This window comes from Camelina sativa, chromosome 1 (genome assembly GCF_000633955.1).
Source record: "Camelina sativa cultivar DH55 chromosome 1, Cs, whole genome shotgun sequence".
In the NCBI taxonomy this organism is placed as follows: Eukaryota; Viridiplantae; Streptophyta; class Magnoliopsida; order Brassicales; family Brassicaceae; genus Camelina; species Camelina sativa.
In genome coordinates, this window is record NC_025685.1 from 5,527,066 (window position 1) to 5,548,004 (window position 20,939).

The window sequence follows — 20,939 nt, forward strand, 5'->3', positions numbered from 1 at the left end:
CATGGTGAAAGTATAGAGATGCTTCTCTGTTAATGATTTTGTGTACTCCCTAAGATAAATCTTAAGCCAAAGACGCAAAACAAGTACTAGGCATCAATCATTGCAACAAGTTATGGTAACAAGATCAGAATTAATATCTCAAGACTCAGCAGAAGAGAATGATTTGTGCTGACGTGGACTGTTATGAAGTTATCGAATGATTCGGTGGACTGTTATTCGGGCTTCATAAATAGAAACAAGGCCCAAACTAATTATGCGATATATAAGATCTAAATTTGTTCAGAACCGCCCTCGTATTGTATTATAAGTGCGATTATTACCCCATAACTTTTAGTCATTGAATTGACGTCCCCAGTATCAAAAAAGCAAGTCTCCAAAAGTTCTCTAGCTGTTCTCACTTTCAAGTCATCATCGTCTCTCTATTCTTGCTTTTCGCGCTTCCCTCTCTCTCTCTCTCTCTCTTTGTGACTCTCGATTTCTTGCTTAGATCCGCCGAGTCTTCTTTTTTTTTTTGTGGATTCTTTTCTACATTCCAATTACACCTCTGTTCTGATACCGATATCGCAAACCCTAGATTCGACGATCTTTGAATCAATGGCGTCTTCACCCGGTAATACTAACCCTCACAATCCTCCTCCGTTCGATCTCAGTACTATCTTCAAAACTTCATCGAACCCTTATCCGGCGCCGCCGTCATCTTATCCTCCACCGGCGGGTCCTTTTCTTCACAGCCAGTACAATCAGCAACTCTACGCGCCGCCGAGTACCTTAGCCCAACCATCGCCGGTGACTCTGACGCAACAGGATGTGTCTTCCTCTTCCTCCGCGACTAACTTGCTTCCGCAGAGAACGCTGTCTTATCCCACGCCACCTCTCAATCCCCAATCTCCCCGTGTTAATCACAATCCCGGAACCCACATCCTCGCTCTCCTTAACAACAACAATAACAACAACGGAGGCGCCGTGGCTAACCAAGAGCCTCCGCATCAGCTTCCGGTAGTGACTCACAACGAGATCGCTCGGTCTTTTCCTGGCGGTTCGGGTCCTATCCGTGTTCCCAGCTGTAAGCTGCCTAAGGGAAGACGGTTGGTTGGTGAACACGCTGTGTACGATGTGGACGTGAGATTACAGGGAGAGATTCAGCCGCAGTTGGAGGTGACTCCGATTACTAAATACGGGTCGGATCCTCAGCTTGTAGTGGGTCGGCAAATCGCCGTGAATAAGGTCTACATATGCTATGGATTGAAAGGAGGAAACATTAGGGTTCTTAATATACACAGTGCTTTGAGGTCTTTGTTCAGAGGCCATTCTCAGGTTGCTTTTCAATTCTGCAATTTTTTTTTTTTAATTATTGAACTATTTTGTTCCAACCAGTTCTAACTACGTCTTTGTGTACAGAGAGTGACGGACATGGCTTTCTTTGCCGAAGATGTTGATCTCTTGGCTAGGTAATGTTCTGGAACTATAAGCTTCTTCTACTTTGTGGTTTACATTTGCTTTCATACCGACTACTTTTCTATTACTTTAAAACAGTGTTAGTCTAGATGGAAAAGTTTTCGCGTGGAAAATTTCTGAGGGATCTGAGAGAGATGATCAATCCCAGATAACTGGAAAGATAGTTTGTGCTCTTCAAATACTAGGAGAGCAAGACACCAAACATCCACGTGTTTGTTGGCATTGCCACAAACAGGTATTTGATAACTTGTCATGGGAAGATGCATACATTGCTTCTTTGAACATCATGACCTTTTCAAATTTACGCTCTATTATGTCTATACTTCTGATTGCGAAAATTCACATTTTTTCCAGGAAATTTTGGTAGTTTCTATTGGTAAACATGTGCTGCGAATTGATACTACCAAAGTTGGCAGAGGTGAAGTATTCTCTGCTGAGGCACCTCTCCAGTGTCCCCTTGATAAGCTGATTGATGGTGTTCAGATTGTTGGCAAGCATGATGGGGAAGTTACAGATTTGTCAATGTGCCAATGGATGACCACGCGCCTGGTTTCTTCTTCTGTTGATGGCACGGTTTGTGTTTGTTCTTATCATTTTCCGTCTTCTCATATTCATAACCTTAGTTGAATATATTTAAAGAACTAAAACTTCAACTGTTTGGCTCCTTAATGGGTACCGAAGTTCAATTAATTGAAAATCGTCAGCCTCTTTTTGGTTCTGATAGCTCATCCTAAGTTGAAGAGGTTTTTTGAGTTTCATCATAGACTTGCATTTGCATCGTGTCTTCACCACCTGAACACATTCTACAACAGCTAGTATATTTGTGTTTGAGTCTTACTCCTTCTTTATACCAACAGGTTAAGATATGGCAAGATAATAAGGCACAACCACTCGTAGTTTTGAGGCCTCATGATGGACATCCAGTCAGCTCAGCCACATTTGTGACATCCCCTGAAAGACCTGATCACATCATACTTATCACGGGGGTAGTTTTCTTTAATTAATATTACATACTTTTTACAGTGCTATATAATGTTACTTGGCCCTGCTGTGTTAAGTTTACATTTTGTAAATGTAGCTTTCCTTTCTGCCAATTTGCTAACTCAGCTAGTGTTGGCAATGTTCTTCTCACAGGGTCCTCTAAATCGAGAAATGAAAATCTGGGTCTCTGCTGGTGAAGAAGGGTGGCTTTTACCAGCTGATGCTGAATCATGGAGGTGTACCCAGACACTTGAATTGAAAAGTTCAACTGAGCCACGGGCTGAAGAGACATTTTTTAACCAAGTAATAGCATTATCTGAAGCAGGCTTGCTTTTACTTGCAAACGCAAAAAGGAACGCCTTATATGCTGTGCATCTGGACTATGGTTATTCTCCTGTTGATTCGCGGATGGATTACCTGTCAGAGTTTACAGTCACTATGCCCATATTGAGTTTTATTGGGACAAATGATTTTCCAGAAGAGCCCATTGTTAAGGTTTATTGTGTTCAGACTCTAGCAATCCAGCAGTATACATTAGACTTATGCTTGTGCTTGCCACCTCCTACAGAGAATGTGGGTTTTGAGAAGTCAGATTCTAGTGTGTCACGGGAAGCAAATCTTGTTGAAAGTATGTTTGAACCATCTGGACTGAAACCTACCAAATTACCATCAGTTAATTCAGTGCCTAAACCATCTATTTTAGTGAATAGATCGGAAAGTGCTAATACGTTGAATTTTCCAGCGGGTTCTGCATCAGCGGAGACCACATCACCAGTAATTGTTCCCCCCAATGGTGAGCCTAAAACTTCTGGGCTGCCTTCTGAGACCAGTGATGCAGGTTCTGCGTATGCTCCTTCATCTCAACATTCTCTAAGTCCAAGACTATCAAGTAAACTTTCTGGCTATCACACTCCTTCTGATTGTTTTGTTGATAGGCAAAATGATGATGTTGGAGAAAATAGTTTGAATGTATCTTCTGTCGACGAAAGCTCTAGAACCAAAGACATGAATGTTAAACCTGATGATGATATGTCTGGGATTCGAAGCCCATCAGCTTTCTTCAAACACCCTATTCATCTCGTAACTCCTTCAGAGATATTGATGGGTGTTTCATCCACTGAAGCCTCCGTTACTACTGAAGACAAGAGGGATAGAAATGCTGATATTCAGGACGTGAATAATGATGCAAGAGGCACAGAAGTTGAGGTCAAAGAAGTAAGTGAAGCACGGTCTACGCAGAATGGTGAAATCAACTATCATGAAGAAACTGCGAATCACACTTCAGAAAGTAGAGAACAAATCTTCTGCTCACAGGCTTCCAATCTCACAGCAAGAGTCCGTCATCCTATTACTGAGGAAACTGTCATTCCAGAGGACTCTGTGGCATATGGACAGCCTTTACAAGTTGGGGATGAAAGAGTTCTTGACTCAAGAGATTTGTCTGCAAACCTTCCCAAGTCGGATTCATCTAGTGGGCTTCCACAGTTGGTAGCTACAAATAGCAAAGGGAAGAAGCAGAAGGCCAAAAATTCCCAGGGTCCCAGTTTGTCATCCTCAAATGTTGCTGATCTGGCTGAATCCGTCAGTGAGCAATGTGAGAGGTTAAGTCATCCCATGACAGATTCGCTTCCTCAGTTATTAGCTATGCAAGAAACGATGAATCAGGTGACATATTGATCTTGAAACTAATTAGTACCCTATTCTTAACAATATCATTTTTTATACTCTTGCATCATTTCACTGATACACTACTAACTTGTTTTAACCTTGATTGGACACAAAACTGCTATCTTTGTTAGATTCGTTTTAAAACGATAAGTCAGATTTGATTTTGTAACTGGCATTTATCAATGATAAGTTATTGCTTTTCATCTTAAGACGTACCTTGGTAATGTTGTTGTTGTTTTATCTGTTGAACTGAAATATTATTTCCCTTCCAGATAATGGTTTCACAGAAGGAGATGCAGAGACAACTATCAAATGCTGTCACTGGCCCTATTGTAAAAGAAGGTAAAAGACTTGAAGTGGCTATAGGGAGAATGATAGAGAAATCCAGCAAGTCAAATGCTGATGCTTTATTGGCCCGCTTTCAAGAGGAGGCTTTTAAGAATGAAAAGGCATTACGTGACCATGCACAACAAATTGTGAATGCAACGTCAAACTTCATGAGCAAGGAGTTAAATGCCATGTTTGAGAAAACGGTGAAGAAGGAATTTGCTACCGTTGGTCCATCCCTAGCACGTGCAGCAACTCCAGTTATTGAAAAAACTGTTTCCTCTGCAATCGCAGAATCCTTTCAGGTTAGTAATTTACGAGATATATTGAGTTGATTCATGAGAAGATTCATTTTTAAGGTTCATTGTTGAAAACGAAAACTGATTTTTATACAGAAAGGAATTGGTGACAAAGCAGTTAATCAGCTTGATAAATCTGTTATTACAAAGCTTGAAACAACCATAGCCAGGCAAATTCAAGCCCAATTTCAGACGTCTGGTAGACAAGCCCTCCAGGTAAAACTTTGAGTTTAACCTAGTTTTATGATACTTTATAAAATGTATATACAAGTCCTTTACATACAGTTATCAGCTGCATCATTGTTTAGTGTAAAATCAGTTGATCTCTTATATCCATATCTTTTCTGCCATTTATAAAAACTTCAGGAAGGTCTTAGGTCAAGTCTGGAATCTTCAGTCATACCGTCCTTTGAGAGAGCATGCAAGGCCATGTTTGTGCAAGTAGACTCAACCTTCCAGAAAGGGATGGCTGAGCACACAAGTGCAGCCCAGCAACGGTTCGACTCTGGACACTCCCAGCTTGCTCATACTCTGAAGGTATGTTGGAAGATCATCCTTCCAGCTTTTTTTTTTGGTTAATCACCAGTTATGGTAGCAAAATGCTTCTTTTTTTGTTTTCCGCATGTTAAAGTTGCTGCTCGTTTGTACAGGAAACCATTAGTTCTGCATCATCAGTTACTCAAGCCCTAAATCATGAATTAGCCGAGAGTCAAAGGAATCGCTTAGCTCTCGCAGCTGCTGGAGCTAGTTCTGGTGGATCAAATCCCTTGGTTACTCAACTAAGTAATGGACCTTTAGGTGCTCTTCTTGAAAAGGTTTGCACATCTCTGGTGTAATTTACTGACCCATTGAATGGTGTTGTCTCTTTTGAGTTTTGACAAGTATATATGCTTACTGCTTGTTTCAGGTTGAAGCGCCTATGGACCCAACAGCAGAACTCTCAAGGTTGATATCTGAACGCAAGTACGAAGAATCTTTCACTTCGGCTCTACAGAGAAGCGATGTCTCTATAGTGTCATGGCTTTGCTCACAGGTGAAATTTTTGTTTGGATTTCGCTCATCATAAGATCCGATAACCATCAGTTTTACATAAGATTCCATTGTACCAATGCAGGTGGATCTTCGTGGACTACTGGCTATGAATCCGCTTCCACTGAGCCAAGGCGTGCTTCTTTCACTGCTGCAGCAGCTATCTTGTGACATCAGCAAGGACACATCCCGTAAGCTAGGTTGGATGACTGATGTTGTTGCAGCCATAAACCCATCAGATCAGATGATTGCGGTCCACGCTCGCCCAATCTTTGAACAGGTTTATCAGATTTTGCACCACCAGCGTAACGCACCGGGCAGCGACATCTCTGCCGTCAGACTTATAATGCACGTGATCAACTCTATGCTTATGAGCTGCAAATGACATCACTCTTTCTCTTTCTTCTTGTTCGTTAGTTACATGCATAAAAAAATAGGAAACCTTTCTTCTTTGCATCTCTCTACTCTTGTTAGGTTTTTTTTTTTTTTTTCATTTTTGGTTTTTGTCTTTTGTTCGAATTTCCTTTTAAATGTAAAATCTGGTTTCTACGTCTATATAGATTTTTTTCTAAAGAACGTGATTTTAAAGACAATGTTACATGGATAATATACATTATGGTAGTCTTGGTCGACAGTAAACAGAGAAATTGAGCAATTGCATATAGCAAGATCGATATTTTGCTTTTGGGTTCAGTTTCCATTTACTTTTGGAGATAAAGGAGCTGACCATGAATCAGAATCCTTATCCTCTTCTTCTCTCTTTCGTTTCCATGATGAATCTTTGAACAAGTGAATCTCCAGAAATATATATTGGGGCCTGTAATGGGAATGACGCGGCCCAAACAAGTAAAATCTGAATCGATTACTAACAGAAGCATCCTCATATTTTAATTATATACACGATTATCACCCCATAACTTTTTGTGATCTGGATCATGCCCCCCAATTAATTTTACATTAAAGAAAAGGAAAAAAAAGTACAAGTCTCCAAAAGTTCTCTACCTGTTCTCACTTTCAAGTCATCATCGTCTATCTCTCTATTGCTTTGCTCTCTCTCTCTCTCTCTTTTTTGTTTATGTGACTTTCAGATCCGCCGAGTCTTCTTTTTGTGGAATCTTTTCAAGGGAGCTGAGTATTTTCAATCAAAATACAAACCTCTCTATTGATCCGATTTCACAAACCCTAGCTTCGGCGATCTTAAAAATCTGCATCAAATCCATGGCGTCTTCACCTGGTAATACCAATCCTCCTCCTCCTCCTCCTCCTCCTTTTGATCTTGGTACTCTCTTCAAACCTTCATCCAATCCTTATCCGGCCCCGCCGGCTTCTTATCCTCCGCCCACAGGTCCTTTTCTTCACAACCAGTACGATCAGCAGCACTACGCTCCGCCTCCTATCTCCGCTCAACCATCGCCGGTCACTCAAGATGTGTCTTCCTCTTCCTCCGCGACTAATTTGCATCCACAGAGAACGCTTTCTTATCCCACGCCACCTCTCAATCTCCAGTCTCCCCGTTCCAATCACAATCCCGGTTCCCACATCCTCGCTCTCCTCAACAATAACAACAACGGAGGCGCCGTGCCTAACCAAGACCCTTCGCATCAGCTTCCGGTAGTGAATCACAACGAGATCGCTCGGTCTTTTCCCGGTGGTGGTTCGGGTCCTATTCGTATCCCGAGCTGTAAGCTTCCAAAAGGAAGGCGATTGATTGGTGAACACGCGGTCTACGATGTGGATGTGAGATTACAAGGGGAGATTCAGCCGCAGCTCGAGGTGACTCCGATTACCAAATACGGCTCAGATCCTCAGCTCGTAGTGGGCCGGCAAATCGCCGTGAATAAGGACTATATATGCTACGGCTTGAAAGGAGGAAACATTAGGGTTCTCAATATAAACACTGCATTAAGGTCTCTGTTCCGGGGCCATTCTCAGGTTCATTTACTTATACTTATTTCAATTTGTGAATTACTTATTGAATTACCCGTCTGGTTTAATCGGCCTTCTTCGCCATCATCATAGTTACCATCTGGTTCTAACTACGTTTTTATGTCCAGAGAGTGACGGACATGGCTTTCTTTGCCGAGGATGTTCATATGTTGGCCAGGTAATGTTCTGGGACTGTTGTCTAATTCGGCTTTACTATTTATATATAGCTATGGAACTAGAGCGCTCATTCAGTTCTTCTTTGGATATTAGAGTTTGTTTGGCTAGTTTCTTCTACTTTGTGGTTTATACCTGTACTTTTCTGTTTCTTCTAAACAGTGTTAGTCTAGACGGAAAAGTTTTCGTGTGGAAAATCTCTGAAGGATCTGAGGGAGATGATCAACCCCAGATAACTGGGAAGATAGTTTGTGCTCTTCAGATACTAGGAGAGCAAGACACCAAACATCCACGTGTTTGTTGGCACTGCCACAAACAGGTATTTGATAACTTTTCATGGGAAGTTGCATAGTTTGCTTCTTTGTACTTGACGTTTTCAAAGTTACGCTCTATTGTGACTATACTTCTGATTGCGTGAAATCTATTTTTTCCAGGAAATTTTGGTAGTTTCTATTGGTAAACATGTGCTTCGTATTGATACTACCAAAGTTGGCAGAGGTGAAGTATTCTCTGCTGAGGCACCTCTCCAGTGTCCCCTTGATAAGCTGATTGATGGTGTTCAGATTGTTGGCAAGCATGATGGGGAAGTTACAGATTTGTCAATGTGCCAATGGATGACCACGCGCCTGGTTTCTTCTTCTGTTGATGGCACGGTTTGTGTTTCTTTGTATCATTTTGCTACACTCAGTTCTTCCAATTTTAATCATCCCCTTTCTTTAAACCTTTCGGAAAATGACCCAATTCAAAGAACCGAGTTTAAACTGATTACGTTGCAAACTTGATGTAATCATTACATTTTCGTAATTAGAACTAGTCAGCCTTCTTATTTTGGTCCTGGTAGCGCATTTGATATTCAAAAACTATTCTAACACGTTTTGAATTTTTGAAGATTTGCTAAGTTTCATCTCAGACTTGCACTGTATATCATCTCTTTTCAACCAGGACACATTTTGCAACAAATAGTATTTTTGTGTGCGTGAGTCTCACTCCTTCCTTATAACTTACCTACAGATTAAGATATGGCAAGATCGTAAAGCACAACCGCTTGTAGTTTTGAGGCCTCATGATGGACATCCAGTCAGTTCAGCGACGTTCGTTACATCTCCTGAGAGACCTGATCACATCATACTTATCACAGGGGTAATTTTCTTGATTTAATATTAGTTACATTTCTCAGCTCTATCTAATTTTATTTGGCCTTGCTGTGTTGGGTTTACATTTTATAATTGTAGCTTTCCTTTCTGCTAAGTTACTGACTCTGACAGTGTTGGCAATGTTCTTCTCACAGGGACCTCTAAATCGAGAAATGAAAATATGGGTCTCTGCTGGGGAAGAAGGGTGGCTTCTACCAGCTGATGCTGAATCATGGAGGTGTACCCAGACACTTGACTTGAAAAGTTCAACTGAGCCACGAGCTGAAGAGGCATTTTTTAACCAAGTCATAGCATTATCTGAAGCAGGATTGCTTTTACTTGCAAACGCAAAAAGGAACGCCTTATATGCTGTGCATTTGGACTATGGTTCTTCTCCAGTTGATTCGCGGATGGATTACCTGTCAGAATTTACAGTCACTATGCCCATATTGAGTTTTATTGGAACAAATGATCCTCCAGAAGAGCCTATTGTTAAGGTTTATTGTGTTCAGACTCTAGCAATCCAGCAGTATACATTAGACTTAAGCTTGTGCTTGCCACCTCCTACAGAGAATGTGGGTTTTGAGAAGTCAGATTCTAGTGTGTCACGGGAAGCAAATCTTGTTGAAAGTATGTTTGAACCATCTGGACTGAAACCTACCAAATTACAATCAGTTAATTCAGTGCCAAAACCTTCTATTATAGTGAATAGATCGGAAAGTGCTAATAAGTTGAGTTTTCCATCATCAGAAGCCACAGCACAAGCAATTGTTCCACCCAACGGTGAACCTAAAACTTCTGGCCTGCCATCTGAGACAAGTGGTGCAGGTTCTGCGTATGCTATGTCACCCCAACTTCCTGTAAGTCCCAGACTATCAAGAAAACTTTCTGGCTACAACACTCCTGTAGATGCTGTTGAGCCAGTTATACCTCATCATGAGCTTGGTGGCAGAGCACCTTCTGCTGACTATTCTGTTGATAGGCAAATGGATGCTGTTGGAGAAAGAAATATGGATGTGTCATCCGTAGAAGAAAACTCAAGAAGCAAGGACTCAAATGTTAAGCCTGATGATGATGTGTCTGGGATGCGAAGCCCATCAGCTTTTTTCAAACACCCCACTCATCTTGTAACTCCTTCAGAGATATTGATGGGCGTTTCGTCCGCTGAAGCCTCCACCACTACTGAAGACAAGAGAGATAGAGATACAAATATTCAGGACGTGAATAATGATGCAAGAGGCGCAGAAGTTGAGGTGAAAGAAGTAAGTGAAGCAAGGTCGACACAGAATGGTGAAAGCAATAATCATGAAGAAACTGCGAATCGCATTTCAGAAAATTTAGAAAAAGTCTTCTGCTCACAGGCTTCAAATCTCAGCACCCAGATGGAAAGAGACTGTTATCCTAGTACAGAGGGGACTTTCATTCCAGGGGAATCTAAGGCTTATGGACAACCTTTACAAGCTGGAGATGAAAGTGGTCTTGACTCGAGAGGTGGGTCTCCAAAGCTTCCTGAGTCGGGTTCATCCAGTGGGCTTCCACAGTCGTCAGCTACAAATAGCAAAGGGAAGAAGCAGAAGGCCAAAACTTCACAAGGTCCCGGTCTGTCATCTACATCCTCAAATCTTGCTGAATCCTTCAATGAGCAACGTGAGAGCTCAAGTCATCCCATGACAGATTCACTTCCTCAGTTCCTAGCTATGCAAGAAACAATGAATCAGGTGACATATTGATCTTGAAACTAATTAGTACTCTATTTCTTAGCAATATCTGTTTTGATACTCTTGCATCATTTCACTGATACGCTATAAAATTTGGTGTTACCTTGATTTGGCCCATAAGAGTTCCTTTGTTACATTCGTTTTAAAACGAAAATCAGGTTTGATTCGTAACTGGCATGTATCGATGATAAGTTATTGCTCTTCATCTTAAGACGTACCTTGGTAATTTTATTTTTATTTTATTTGTTGACTTCAAATCAATTCTTCCTNGTGAGTGCAACGACGAACTTCATGAGCAAGGAGTTAAATACCATGTTTGAGAAAACGATAAAGAAGGAATTGGCTGCAATTGGTCCAGCCCTAGCACGTTCAGTGACACCAGTTATTGAAAAAACTGTATCTTCTGCAATCACAGAGTCCTTCCAGGTTAGTTTTTTTCTAAAAATGTGGAGCTAATTCGTAAAAGGTTCATTGTTGTAAAAAAACATTTTTCTCTTTTATACAGAGAGGACTTGGTGACAAAGCAGTTAATCAGCTTGACAAATCTGTTAATTTAAAGCTTGAAGCAACCATAGCTAGGCAAATTCAAGCCCAATTTCAGACCTCTGGCAGGCAAGCCCTCCAGGTAATATCGAGTTTCACCTATCCTTAATCTAATCGACTCTGCTATCGTTTTACGATACTTAATAGAACTGTCTAGAAGTCTCAACTGCATCATAGATTGACGGAAAGGGAATTCATCGTTGATGCTTTGCCATTTGTAAACTTCAGGAAGCTCTTAGGTCGGGTCTAGAGTCCTCAGTCATACCTTCTTTTGAGAGGTCATGCAAGACCATGTTTGAGCAAGTAGACTCAGCTTTCCAGAAAGGGATTGCTGAGCATACAAATGCAGCCCAGCAACGGCTTGACTCTGGACACTCCCAGCTTGCTCATACTTTAAGGGTATGATGGAAAGTCATTCTTCGTACGGCATTGTTATGGTTTGTTAAATCCAGTTTTCTTTCTTCTTTCTAAAGCTACTACTTGTTCTACAGGAAACAATTACTTCTGCATCATCAGTTGCTCAAGCCTTAAGCCGTGAATTAGCTGAGAGCCAAAGGAATCTCTTAGCTCTCGCAGCTGCTGGAGCAAATTCTGGTGGGTCAAATCCCTTGATTACTCAACTAAGTGGCGGACATTTGGGTGGACTTCTTGAAAAGGTTTGCACATCTCTGGAACTAATTACTAACCATATATCTTGTGTTGGTCTAGTGCATGAGCATTGTAGTTGCTCTTGGTGGCTTTTAGCTGTCAGTAATCATAGTTGAGTGGGTTAGTTAGAGAAGAGAACTAACATCTAAAAAGGAAGTTTAGGCAGAAGAATTGAGCATGTCTATGATCCTGGTTTTGGCTTTGGAGAGTCTAGGGTGCTCACCCTAGGGTTTTATCTTGGTTCTTGGCTTCAGTTTATTCTCTGATATCTTTTGTAATTGACTCAGAGACTGAATAAAGAGAGAACCATTTCTGGTTCTTATCCGAATCCTAATTTGATGTAATTTCTTCTGAGTTTTGACTATCGCAACATATGTCCTTTCAGGTTGAAGCACCTATGGACCCAACAGCAGAACTTTCAAGGTTGATATCTGAACGTAAGTTTGAAGAATCTTTCACTTCGGCACTACAGAGAAGCGATGTCTCTATAGTATCATGGCTTTGCTCACAGGTGAAACTTTTGTTTGGATTTCGCTCATCATAAGATCACATAACCATCAGTTTTACATAAGATCCCATTGTGCCAATACAGGTGGATCTTCGTGGACTACTGGCGATGAATCCGCTTCCGCTGAGCCAAGGCGTTCTTCTTTCACTGCTGCAGCAGCTGGCCTGCGACATCAGCAAGGACACATCTCGTAAGCTTGCTTGGATGACTGATGTGGTGGCAGCCATAAACCCATCAGATCAGATGATTGCGGTACACGCTCGCCCGATCTTCGAACAGGTATATCAGATTCTGCACCATCACCGAAACGCACCGGGCAGCGATGTCTCAGCCATCAGACTGATAATGCACGTCATCAACTCCATGCTTATGGGCTGCAAATGATATCTCTCTAGCTCTTTCTCTCTTTCTTGTTCATTGCTTATATAAAACATAGGAAAACAACAACAATCACTACTCTTCTTTGTATCTCTTCTCTACGCTTGTTAGATTCTGATTTTTTTTCTTTCAGTTTTGGTTTGAATTTTTGTATTTCTTTTTCCATCTTTCTTTTGAAAATGTAAAATCTGCTTGTTTCATATTATTACGTATACTGTTGATTCTTCTTCACAAGAAGATCGTATGTAAAAGCCAAATCAATGTTTGGATTATTAAAGATGTAACTTTTTAAAAATGTATTTGGTTACAGGTTGTTTGTCCACTAATTATATCGTATTGTCGTCTTTTGTCACCCACGGGGTTAATGGTACTGTTTTTTGGTAAGAGAAACAAATTTTATAAAATATCTAACAAACAGTGTTTTATCATTATTATGATTAGTATTCCTTAGGTTTCAAAAATATATGATGTTTTGGTTAAATCATGTATATTAAAATATAGTTATGTTTAAAAAATTTAACCAATTATATAAAAAGACTGCATAATAGAAAATATAAAATTTATCAAAAAATTGCATAAAAAATTGGAAACATCCTATATTATGAAACAAAAATATTTCTCTAAACTTCTACAGAAAAATAATATATATTTTTCTAAACATGTTATATTATTATGAAACGGAAACTAGTAAACTGTTGTAAGTTATGGTGAACAAAAAGTTTGTCTACACAAAATAAATTAAAGAGAAAAATCATTACTTGCTTTACTAAAACAAACAGTGCCAGAATCTCAGAAAACTGTAAGGGTCTTTCCAATAAATGTCACGAGAAAATTATTTTCGGAATTATATTTCAACATCAGAATAAAATGATGTCTTACTTTGGTCTAATTGCTTTGTGTATCCTTGAAAAAAGTAGAGTAAAAGATTGATAATATACATGTCACAGTCTCTCTATTCATAATCTCTTGTTTTATACATTGTTAACTTCTTAAGTTAAAAAAAAAAAAAAAAAACACACAGAAATGGCGGATTAAAAAAAAAAACAACTTAATTTTCCCCCACTCTTAATTTTCCAACAAGGAAAAAAAAAATGTGATAAAAAAGGGGAAAAAAAACAAGTCAAAAAGTGCCTTTTCGCTGCTGCAAAACCCGAAATCAAAACTAAAACTACCAACACTGATCCGTCTCCCATCTCCGGGTCGTAGCGTAAACCCGACCCGACCGACCCATCGCTCCAGCGTGTACCCGTCTACGTGGTGCTCTGAGCAACGTCGAATCGTAGATCGCTCTGGTCGTCGGATCCGCTAGTGTCGCGTAAGCTTTGTGGATCTCCATGAAATCTCGACCGTCCGATTCCGACGCGTCCGGATGGTAAACTTTAGCCAAACTCCGGTACGCCGTCTTGATCTCCGTCAGCGAAGCCGATTCGTTCACTTTCAGTAATTCGTAGAGGCTCGAAACTCGCCGACGAACGGATTCCGTCATAGCTGGCTCGGCGTTAAGCGTCTGAGCTGATGAAACCCTAAACGAAGACCGAGCTCCGTTGGGAAACCTTGCGGTTCCGTTAAATGATGATCTGGTCGTCTTGTGTTGTTGTTGTTGAGGAAGAAGGGAATTTGCCGGTGAGAAACACCCGGCGGAGTAAACTAGGGTCCCGGCCATTTTTAAAGCAAATTAGAGAAAAAAAAACCGTAGGGGCAAATTCGGAAGAGAGTAATTAAAATTAAGGAAGAGAAGCAGAGAGAAAGGTTCGTAGGAGAGAAGTTGAATGATCCACAAAGTAGAGAGAGAGGAATTGAGAAAGGCTTTATATAAAGAGACCTCCAAATTTCCAAAAAAAAAAAATCGTTGTTATTTATTTCGGAACCGTGTATTATTTAATTATTGGATTGGTTTTACAAACCGTGTCTGTTCATTTTTATCCATTATTAATTATGTAAAGGAAATAATATCTATCATTTTTTTTTTGTCAACAACATAAATATCTATAATTCTTCTTCTACTACTAATTCTGTTTTTTTTTTCTGTCAGCATTTTTCAAAATTAATTAAATTAAAATATCTAATAGTGAGCTAGGAAAAGTCGTGATTAATTTGATAGATTACACATTTTAGCATTCTACCGACATTTTGAATATCATAGACTATATAATATAATGCAAGTTACAATTGAAAATATTTTTTTTAAGGTAAAAAAAAAAAAAAAAAAGAGCGAAAATTAAGGAAAAAAGAAAGGTAAAACCCGTGGGGAGTGGCAGTCACCAGTTTTATGAAAATTCTAATGGAAGGGATTGATGATGACGTGTCATCCAGTTCATAATAAGATTCGCCTTCTAGAACCCCCTTCACCCGGCTCGGCTTTACTTTTTTATTATTTTTATTTTTGTAATCGGCTCGCTTTATAAAAAGATTCAACTGATGACATGTCATCCATCTGTCATTTATTTTGTTCGATTTTACATGTTTTATACTACTATGATTTAAAAGAGATCATTATAAAATTATTAGAGGATACATTTTTTGAACAGTCAACTCTTATAACCATTAATTTAAATCTGTCGATATATAGAGCGAGTGTTTATAATATGGTAAGTACGTTTTAGATCTTTAAGATAATGTCATCTCCACTAAAGGATTTATATTAGTTAGTACTACTTGGTACAGAATATATTCGATTTTCAAAACATAAACAAAAACAAAAGTTCTTCTAGAAGGAATCGTACCCAGCAGAGAAGATCAACGGCTGAGATTTAAGAGATCCAACAAATATAACAGAGTACCGTCACATGATTATCAGACGAAAGAAAAGTAAACTTGTCGACTAATAAATATCAAAGCCTTTCTAGAAGCATTTTTTTTTTTTGTCTTTATCTGCTGACTATCAAAGTTTTATACGTATACTAAATAATACTATCAAAGTGTTATACGTATGTAGTCGTATTGTTGTACAGAAACAAAAAAAGAGAGAGAGAGAGANAGAGAGAGAGAGAGAGAGAGAGAGAGAGAGAGAGAGAGAGAGAGAGAGAGAGAAAAGTGTCTGCGAAGGACGTGGCGGTGAGGACAAGATGGATAGGATTAGGTCTTCTAGAAGACAACGAACCCAACGAAACCTCTTTACTATTCGATTTTGTGCGCAGTGGTAACAACAAACAAACACACTCTCTTTTAACAAAAAGGAACGGTGGATTAGTCCAACCTTTTTTTTATATTAAGTATATTACTATCATTCCCAAATTTCTTCGAACAAAAAGCACAACTGATTACATTGTCATTGCTTGTAAATTGTGCTTGATTTGATACTAGTATTGATATCGGTTGATACAATTTCATGTAAAATGGGGTTATTATTTTATTAGTATGTTGGATTGGATGAATGGAAATTAACCTGTAACATTAAAAAAAATGCATGGAAAATGAACTTTGTTAGTTATTTTTATCATGAATGACTCCCAAAAAGCTTCTAGAATGTGGTTGATAGTAATAATAAGGCTAAGGTAAGCGTGGATGATTTTTTTTAATTATTAGTATTGGATGAATGAAAATTTGACTTTGTTTATATAATAAGTGTCTCGAAATAAGCTTCTAGACTGTGGGTGGACCTGTGGTTGATATTAATTACTAGTGACTGATAAGCATGTAATCAATATTTTATTAGTCTATTGAATCAAATTTACCTTTTGGTAGTTATTTATAATGAGTGTCTCTCGCAATAATTAACGTTTATTATATGGTGTGATTTTATCAATTGTGTAGTTAAATGTGGGGACTACTGCTTTGGTTGGGGAACTTGGTGGGGGAGTCATGTTTTGTGTGTACTCCAAGTTCCACAAACTCTCTAACTCTTCTTTGCTTATTTCCCTTTTTAATATATATGCATTAGTAACCAATTATTTTTCTATTGTTACCATCTACTAATATTTTAGTTTTCTTGCAATCTAATTTCTAAAGCATCCACTTAGTAATAATAAATAAATAAAAAAAGAAGAATAAGGAAACAGTGAAAATTTCTTTATCATCATAAAAAGCACCACCACAAAAAAAAAAAAATATAACCAGAGGTGACAGGTCCACAAGCAACCAGTGCCAAAACATAATAAATCTTTGTTGCTTCTTTTTGTTTGTCAAATACATATAGTTTATTGTATATATGTGGATATTTTGTTTTGGCTCTATAGCAAGTAGCAACTCAGCTCTGTTTATTATTTCTCTCTAGCTGATCACACTATATATATATATATATATATTTGCTCGAAATCATCGATTGGAGCCACGGTACGCTTATAAAAAAACTAATCATCAATCTAGATTATAATACAAGATGAGTATTGGATAAATAATTAATTAAAACAGCAACGTAGATGAGTATAATAGAGCGACAAGTCGGTATGAAGCGACCTGGCGGCCAATTCAGCGGCGGATCCAGGAGGAAAATTAACATGGGGCACAGATGAATATTTACCTTAACAAAATTTTTTTTAGCAATATTAATACAAGCCAAAACATAAAAAGTGATAAAAAATTGTAGATGAGAGACATTGAACCCTCCTCTTTTGACATAGTATGTGGCACTTTTAACCAAATGTGCTAAGATATGTTATACACAATAGATAAAATTGAAGAATTATTAAGAATGAGTATAAGGCACTTGCCCCACCTCCATTACACCTACATCCGCCCTTGGTGCTATATGTTGATCTTGATCATATTCCCAAGCAAATTGGATATTGTTCTAACCTACTTTTTTTAGGTAATAATTACCCGAAGCGACTTATTAAGATTTAAAATAGATAGTTTCGCATGGAACATATAAAATAGAAATTTTCATTTGGTTCGTAAGTTTCTCGTGTAATTAGCGTTTCAATCTTTTTTTTTTATTTTTCCCTTTCTATGTAGACACTATTTTAATTAAATAGAATATCACGTAAAACAAAACAAAAAACAGCATAAATCTTCACATTTTTCGTTAATGGATTATGAGCTTTTGCGACTATGTCTTTTCTGATTAGTAGCTTTTGCAACTATGTCTGTATTAGATTTAGCTTTTACATGTATATGAATTTTCTGTTCACGCTAAGACAGTGGAGGATCCAGGATAAAAAATGTGGGGCACAGGAAGGCAAAACATTAAGGATAAACAATAAAATGAAAAATAAATGCATATGAGGGGATTTGAACCTCTGTCATGAGACTCAATATAAGGCATTCCTCTTCAAATGAGCTATCAGATACATTAGAGTAAAACCTAACTGAATAATTATTAAAAAGGAGTGTGGGCCATGTGCCCCACCCCTTTGGCTGTAGATCCGCCCCTGCGGCCATGTGCTTAACTGAAAAGTACTTGTCAACCTCTCTTCAAATGATTCTGCTGAGAAACCTATAATTAATTAGAAAGGATAGCATAATTTTTTCTTTAGGAGGAATTGGGCTAGCTGCTAGTGAGCCTCATTATATTGGGTACACATTGAGCACAGTCACCTTACGGCCCACAAACCTAATTATAGCCCAGAGATTTCTTATTTTTTTATTTTTTTTGGTAGTGCGATGTCTTTTATCTTTTGGTATAATTGCAGAAAGAAAAGTAATCAATCTACAAAAATTCAAGTATTAATTATTTAAAGTAAAACGTATTTGATAATGTTGTTATCACTGAATTGATGACTACAAGTCTACAAATCGGTTAATAAGAGTAAATTGGTTGACCCTTCTAAATAAAATGGGGGTTGTTGTATCTCCACTTCTTCACATTCCTTTATAGTAGTTTTTTCTTTCTTTCCTTGTGTGTTTGTTTAAACAACTTAAATTGTGTGGAAATCAAATATGAAGAGAGAATTGTTGAAAATTGTGTTGTTTTCTTTTTGGGGAATCAACTATATTCACACCGTTATTTTGTTTTGATCCCATAATTTTAAAAAATCTAAACTCAAAATAATCCTAATACTCATATACTATGTAGTATAATTTTGATATTTAAGGTGTATAGCATAAAAGTGAGTGGTTGAAACTCGGTCATGACCAATCTCGACTTAACGTGAGAAAGAATAATCAACTCCATGGACCATCACATAATTGGTCCGAAATAGAGATACTAAAATGCAATTTTTTTTTGTTCTCTTTGTAACTTTCTATTTTCAATGTTGATCAAAATATCCTTGTGTTTTATGACTATACAATATTTTTATAAATATGATGAAAACAACAACACCTGAATAGTGATTTTGTTTCATAAATTCGAAACCTAAAGTAACAAACTAAAAAGATTCTTGTACCCCTCTTTATATTATTAGGAGTTAGGACAAAGAGGCTATATCTCTTGAGAACTGTCGTAAATGGGCAAAACGGCGCCGTTATACTTGTCTTCTTCAACGTATTAAGAAAAAAAAAGAAAAAAGAAAAGGAGTTTGATGTTGAACTAATTTATGATGAAAGAACAAATTCAACCAAGAACGAAACTTCCTCGCGCTCGCGCTCGCGCTCTCTACTGACAATCTGAGATCTACAAGAGATTCTTCTTCTTCTTCTTCTTCTTCTTCTTCTTCTTCTTCTTCTTCTATATCCAGATCAAAAATCTCGTTTTCTATTATTTGATATCAATCAAGCGGGTGCATCATACAATACATATACTCTGCGTTCCTTGTCTCCACCAGATTCACAACAACAAAGAAGTAGTAGAAACCTCAAAGTCGTTTATTTCCTTTTTTAAGTTATGCTCGATTTGGTTCCTGCAACTTGTTTGATTCGTCTTCTTCTTCTCTGACTCTTCGTTGACTGCAAGGTAATAAAGTTGCCGTCTTTCTTTCTTTCTCTAACCAAGTCTACGATTTCTTTTGGATTCATGTAGATTAGGGTTTAGCGATTTTAATCGAAAGACTAAGTTTTGACTCCATTCATCTTGCTGTGTATTGTAGCAATTTGTTTAGCTACTTTTGTTTTTGGATTCACTCTTTTTTCTTTTTTTTTTCCAAATTTACTTGAGTGGCTAATGCAGTTGTTTCTTCAGTAGTATGGTTCTGTGTAGGGCTATGCCGTGCTGTTTGTGAATGTTTCCCTAATGCCAAGTAACACAAGTTGTTATGACTTAGATCTCATTCAAGAAGTTTCCCCTGTATCCAGGTTGCAGCAGAACCGGACGCTGTGTAGTTTATCTTTGGTCCATGTGTTGGTAGCACACGGGTATGAGTTGTTGTAAAGTGCCAGTTCTTATCGAAGCACAAGTTGAAGTAAGTCATACCTTTCGATCAGATATTTATCTTGAGTTCCTCGGCTTGTTTTGGGATTAATGATTATAGATGTTTGTTACTGTCACAGATGGGTTCGGTTAATGAACTTGAGCACAAAAGCCTATTTAGACAAGAAGACGATGCAGCACAAACTAAAGAAGCTTCTTTAATGGAGCAAGGATCACTTTCTACTAGTTTCCCCCAACACACGCCTAAATCCCCAAAGAACAGCGTGCTTAATAGCATCAAGATCGTTATTTTTTGTAATAAACTCAATCTATTATTACCTTTCGGTCCTCTAGCCATATTGGTACACTACATGATAGATAGTAAGGTAAACTATTTACTAATACTTGTAGTTTCATTTCATGTCTAAGAGCTGAATCTCAAGAATTGATTCTTGCTGTGATTCAGAGGTGGGTGTTCTTGCTGACCTTAGTAGGCATTACACCATTGGCTGAACGTCTAGGATATGCCACAGAGTAAGCCCCGCTAACACTTGTAGCACTTAGCTTACCTTATCATCTTTCTGTTTGGGAGTCTTATGTGTAAGTATTTTGCTTCTTTGAAACAGGCAACTGGCTTGTTACACGGGTCCAACTGGTATGACTTTGTTCTTCTAAAACCGGCAATTCCTTTTCTTTTTCCTTTTGTTGTTTTGCGATAATTTTTAAACGTGTTATACATATTTCACAGTTGGAGGCCTCCTAAATGCTACATTCGGGAATGTGACAGAGCTGATCATATCGATTTTCGCTTTGAAAAATGGAATGATACGTGTTGTTCAGCTGACGTTACTAGGCTCGATTCTATCTAACATGTTGCTTGTACTTGGCTGCGCCTTCTTTTGTGGTGGGCTAGTCTTTTACCAAAAAGACCAAGTCTTTGACAAGGTAGGAATCCTTATCCGCTTCATGATATTCTCCTTTTCTTGG

At 38.3% G+C, this 20,939-nt stretch overlaps 4 protein-coding genes across 4 annotated transcripts in view; 3 read left to right on the top strand and 1 right to left on the bottom strand.

Moving 5' to 3' along the window:
- On the top strand, positions 345-6,314 carry LOC104777700 (enhancer of mRNA-decapping protein 4-like). Its single transcript, XM_010502002.2, has 12 exons — positions 345-1,314; positions 1,399-1,448; positions 1,534-1,690; positions 1,810-2,028; positions 2,313-2,441; positions 2,590-4,101; positions 4,377-4,736; positions 4,827-4,946; positions 5,097-5,267; positions 5,381-5,545; positions 5,638-5,763; positions 5,845-6,314. Exons 1-12 carry the CDS (start codon positions 595-597, stop codon positions 6,142-6,144), a joined length of 4,029 nt encoding a protein of 1,342 aa, XP_010500304.1. The 5' UTR covers positions 345-594; the 3' UTR covers positions 6,145-6,314.
- Positions 6,753-13,071, top strand: LOC104704606 (enhancer of mRNA-decapping protein 4-like). Its single transcript, XM_019244563.1, has 12 exons — positions 6,753-7,691; positions 7,814-7,863; positions 8,022-8,178; positions 8,294-8,512; positions 8,871-8,999; positions 9,148-10,721; positions 10,986-11,136; positions 11,216-11,335; positions 11,482-11,652; positions 11,745-11,909; positions 12,287-12,412; positions 12,494-13,071. Exons 1-12 carry the CDS (start codon positions 6,978-6,980, stop codon positions 12,791-12,793), a joined length of 3,876 nt encoding a protein of 1,291 aa, XP_019100108.1. The 5' UTR covers positions 6,753-6,977; the 3' UTR covers positions 12,794-13,071.
- On the bottom strand, positions 13,702-14,581 carry LOC104777711 (chaperone protein dnaJ 11, chloroplastic). Its single transcript, XM_010502011.1, has one exon. The coding sequence runs from the start codon at positions 14,448-14,450 to the stop codon at positions 13,956-13,958; it is 495 nt and encodes a 164-aa protein (XP_010500313.1). The 5' UTR covers positions 14,451-14,581; the 3' UTR covers positions 13,702-13,955.
- The window catches only part of LOC104777722 (vacuolar cation/proton exchanger 2), a 4,772-nt gene continuing 3,005 nt past the window's right edge, over positions 19,173-20,939 (top strand). Inside the window, exons 1-3 of the mRNA XM_010502022.2 lie at positions 19,173-19,559; positions 19,898-20,004; positions 20,093-20,183. Of these exons, the coding sequence (XP_010500324.1) occupies positions 19,960-20,004; positions 20,093-20,183 (136 nt within the window). The 5' untranslated portion in view covers positions 19,173-19,559; positions 19,898-19,959. The remainder of the gene's footprint in view (positions 19,560-19,897; positions 20,005-20,092; positions 20,184-20,939) is intronic.

Excerpts from the sequence above, each read along its gene's own strand:
- LOC104777711 (XM_010502011.1), bottom strand. The coding sequence starts at position 14,450 with ATGGCCGGGACCCTAGTTTACTCCGCCGGGTGTTTCTCACCGGCAAAT.
- LOC104704606 (XM_019244563.1), top strand. The coding sequence starts at position 6,978 with ATGGCGTCTTCACCTGGTAATACCAATCCTCCTCCTCCTCCTCCTCCT. Across the intron at positions 7,692-7,813 it reads TGTTCCGGGGCCATTCTCAG|AGAGTGACGGACATGGCTTT; the intron begins GTTCATTTACTT and ends TTTTATGTCCAG. Across the intron at positions 8,513-8,870 it reads CTTCTTCTGTTGATGGCACG|ATTAAGATATGGCAAGATCG; the intron begins GTTTGTGTTTCT and ends ACTTACCTACAG.
- LOC104777700 (XM_010502002.2), top strand. The coding sequence starts at position 595 with ATGGCGTCTTCACCCGGTAATACTAACCCTCACAATCCTCCTCCGTTC. Across the intron at positions 4,737-4,826 it reads CAATCGCAGAATCCTTTCAG|AAAGGAATTGGTGACAAAGC; the intron begins GTTAGTAATTTA and ends ATTTTTATACAG. Across the intron at positions 5,764-5,844 it reads TGTCATGGCTTTGCTCACAG|GTGGATCTTCGTGGACTACT; the intron begins GTGAAATTTTTG and ends GTACCAATGCAG.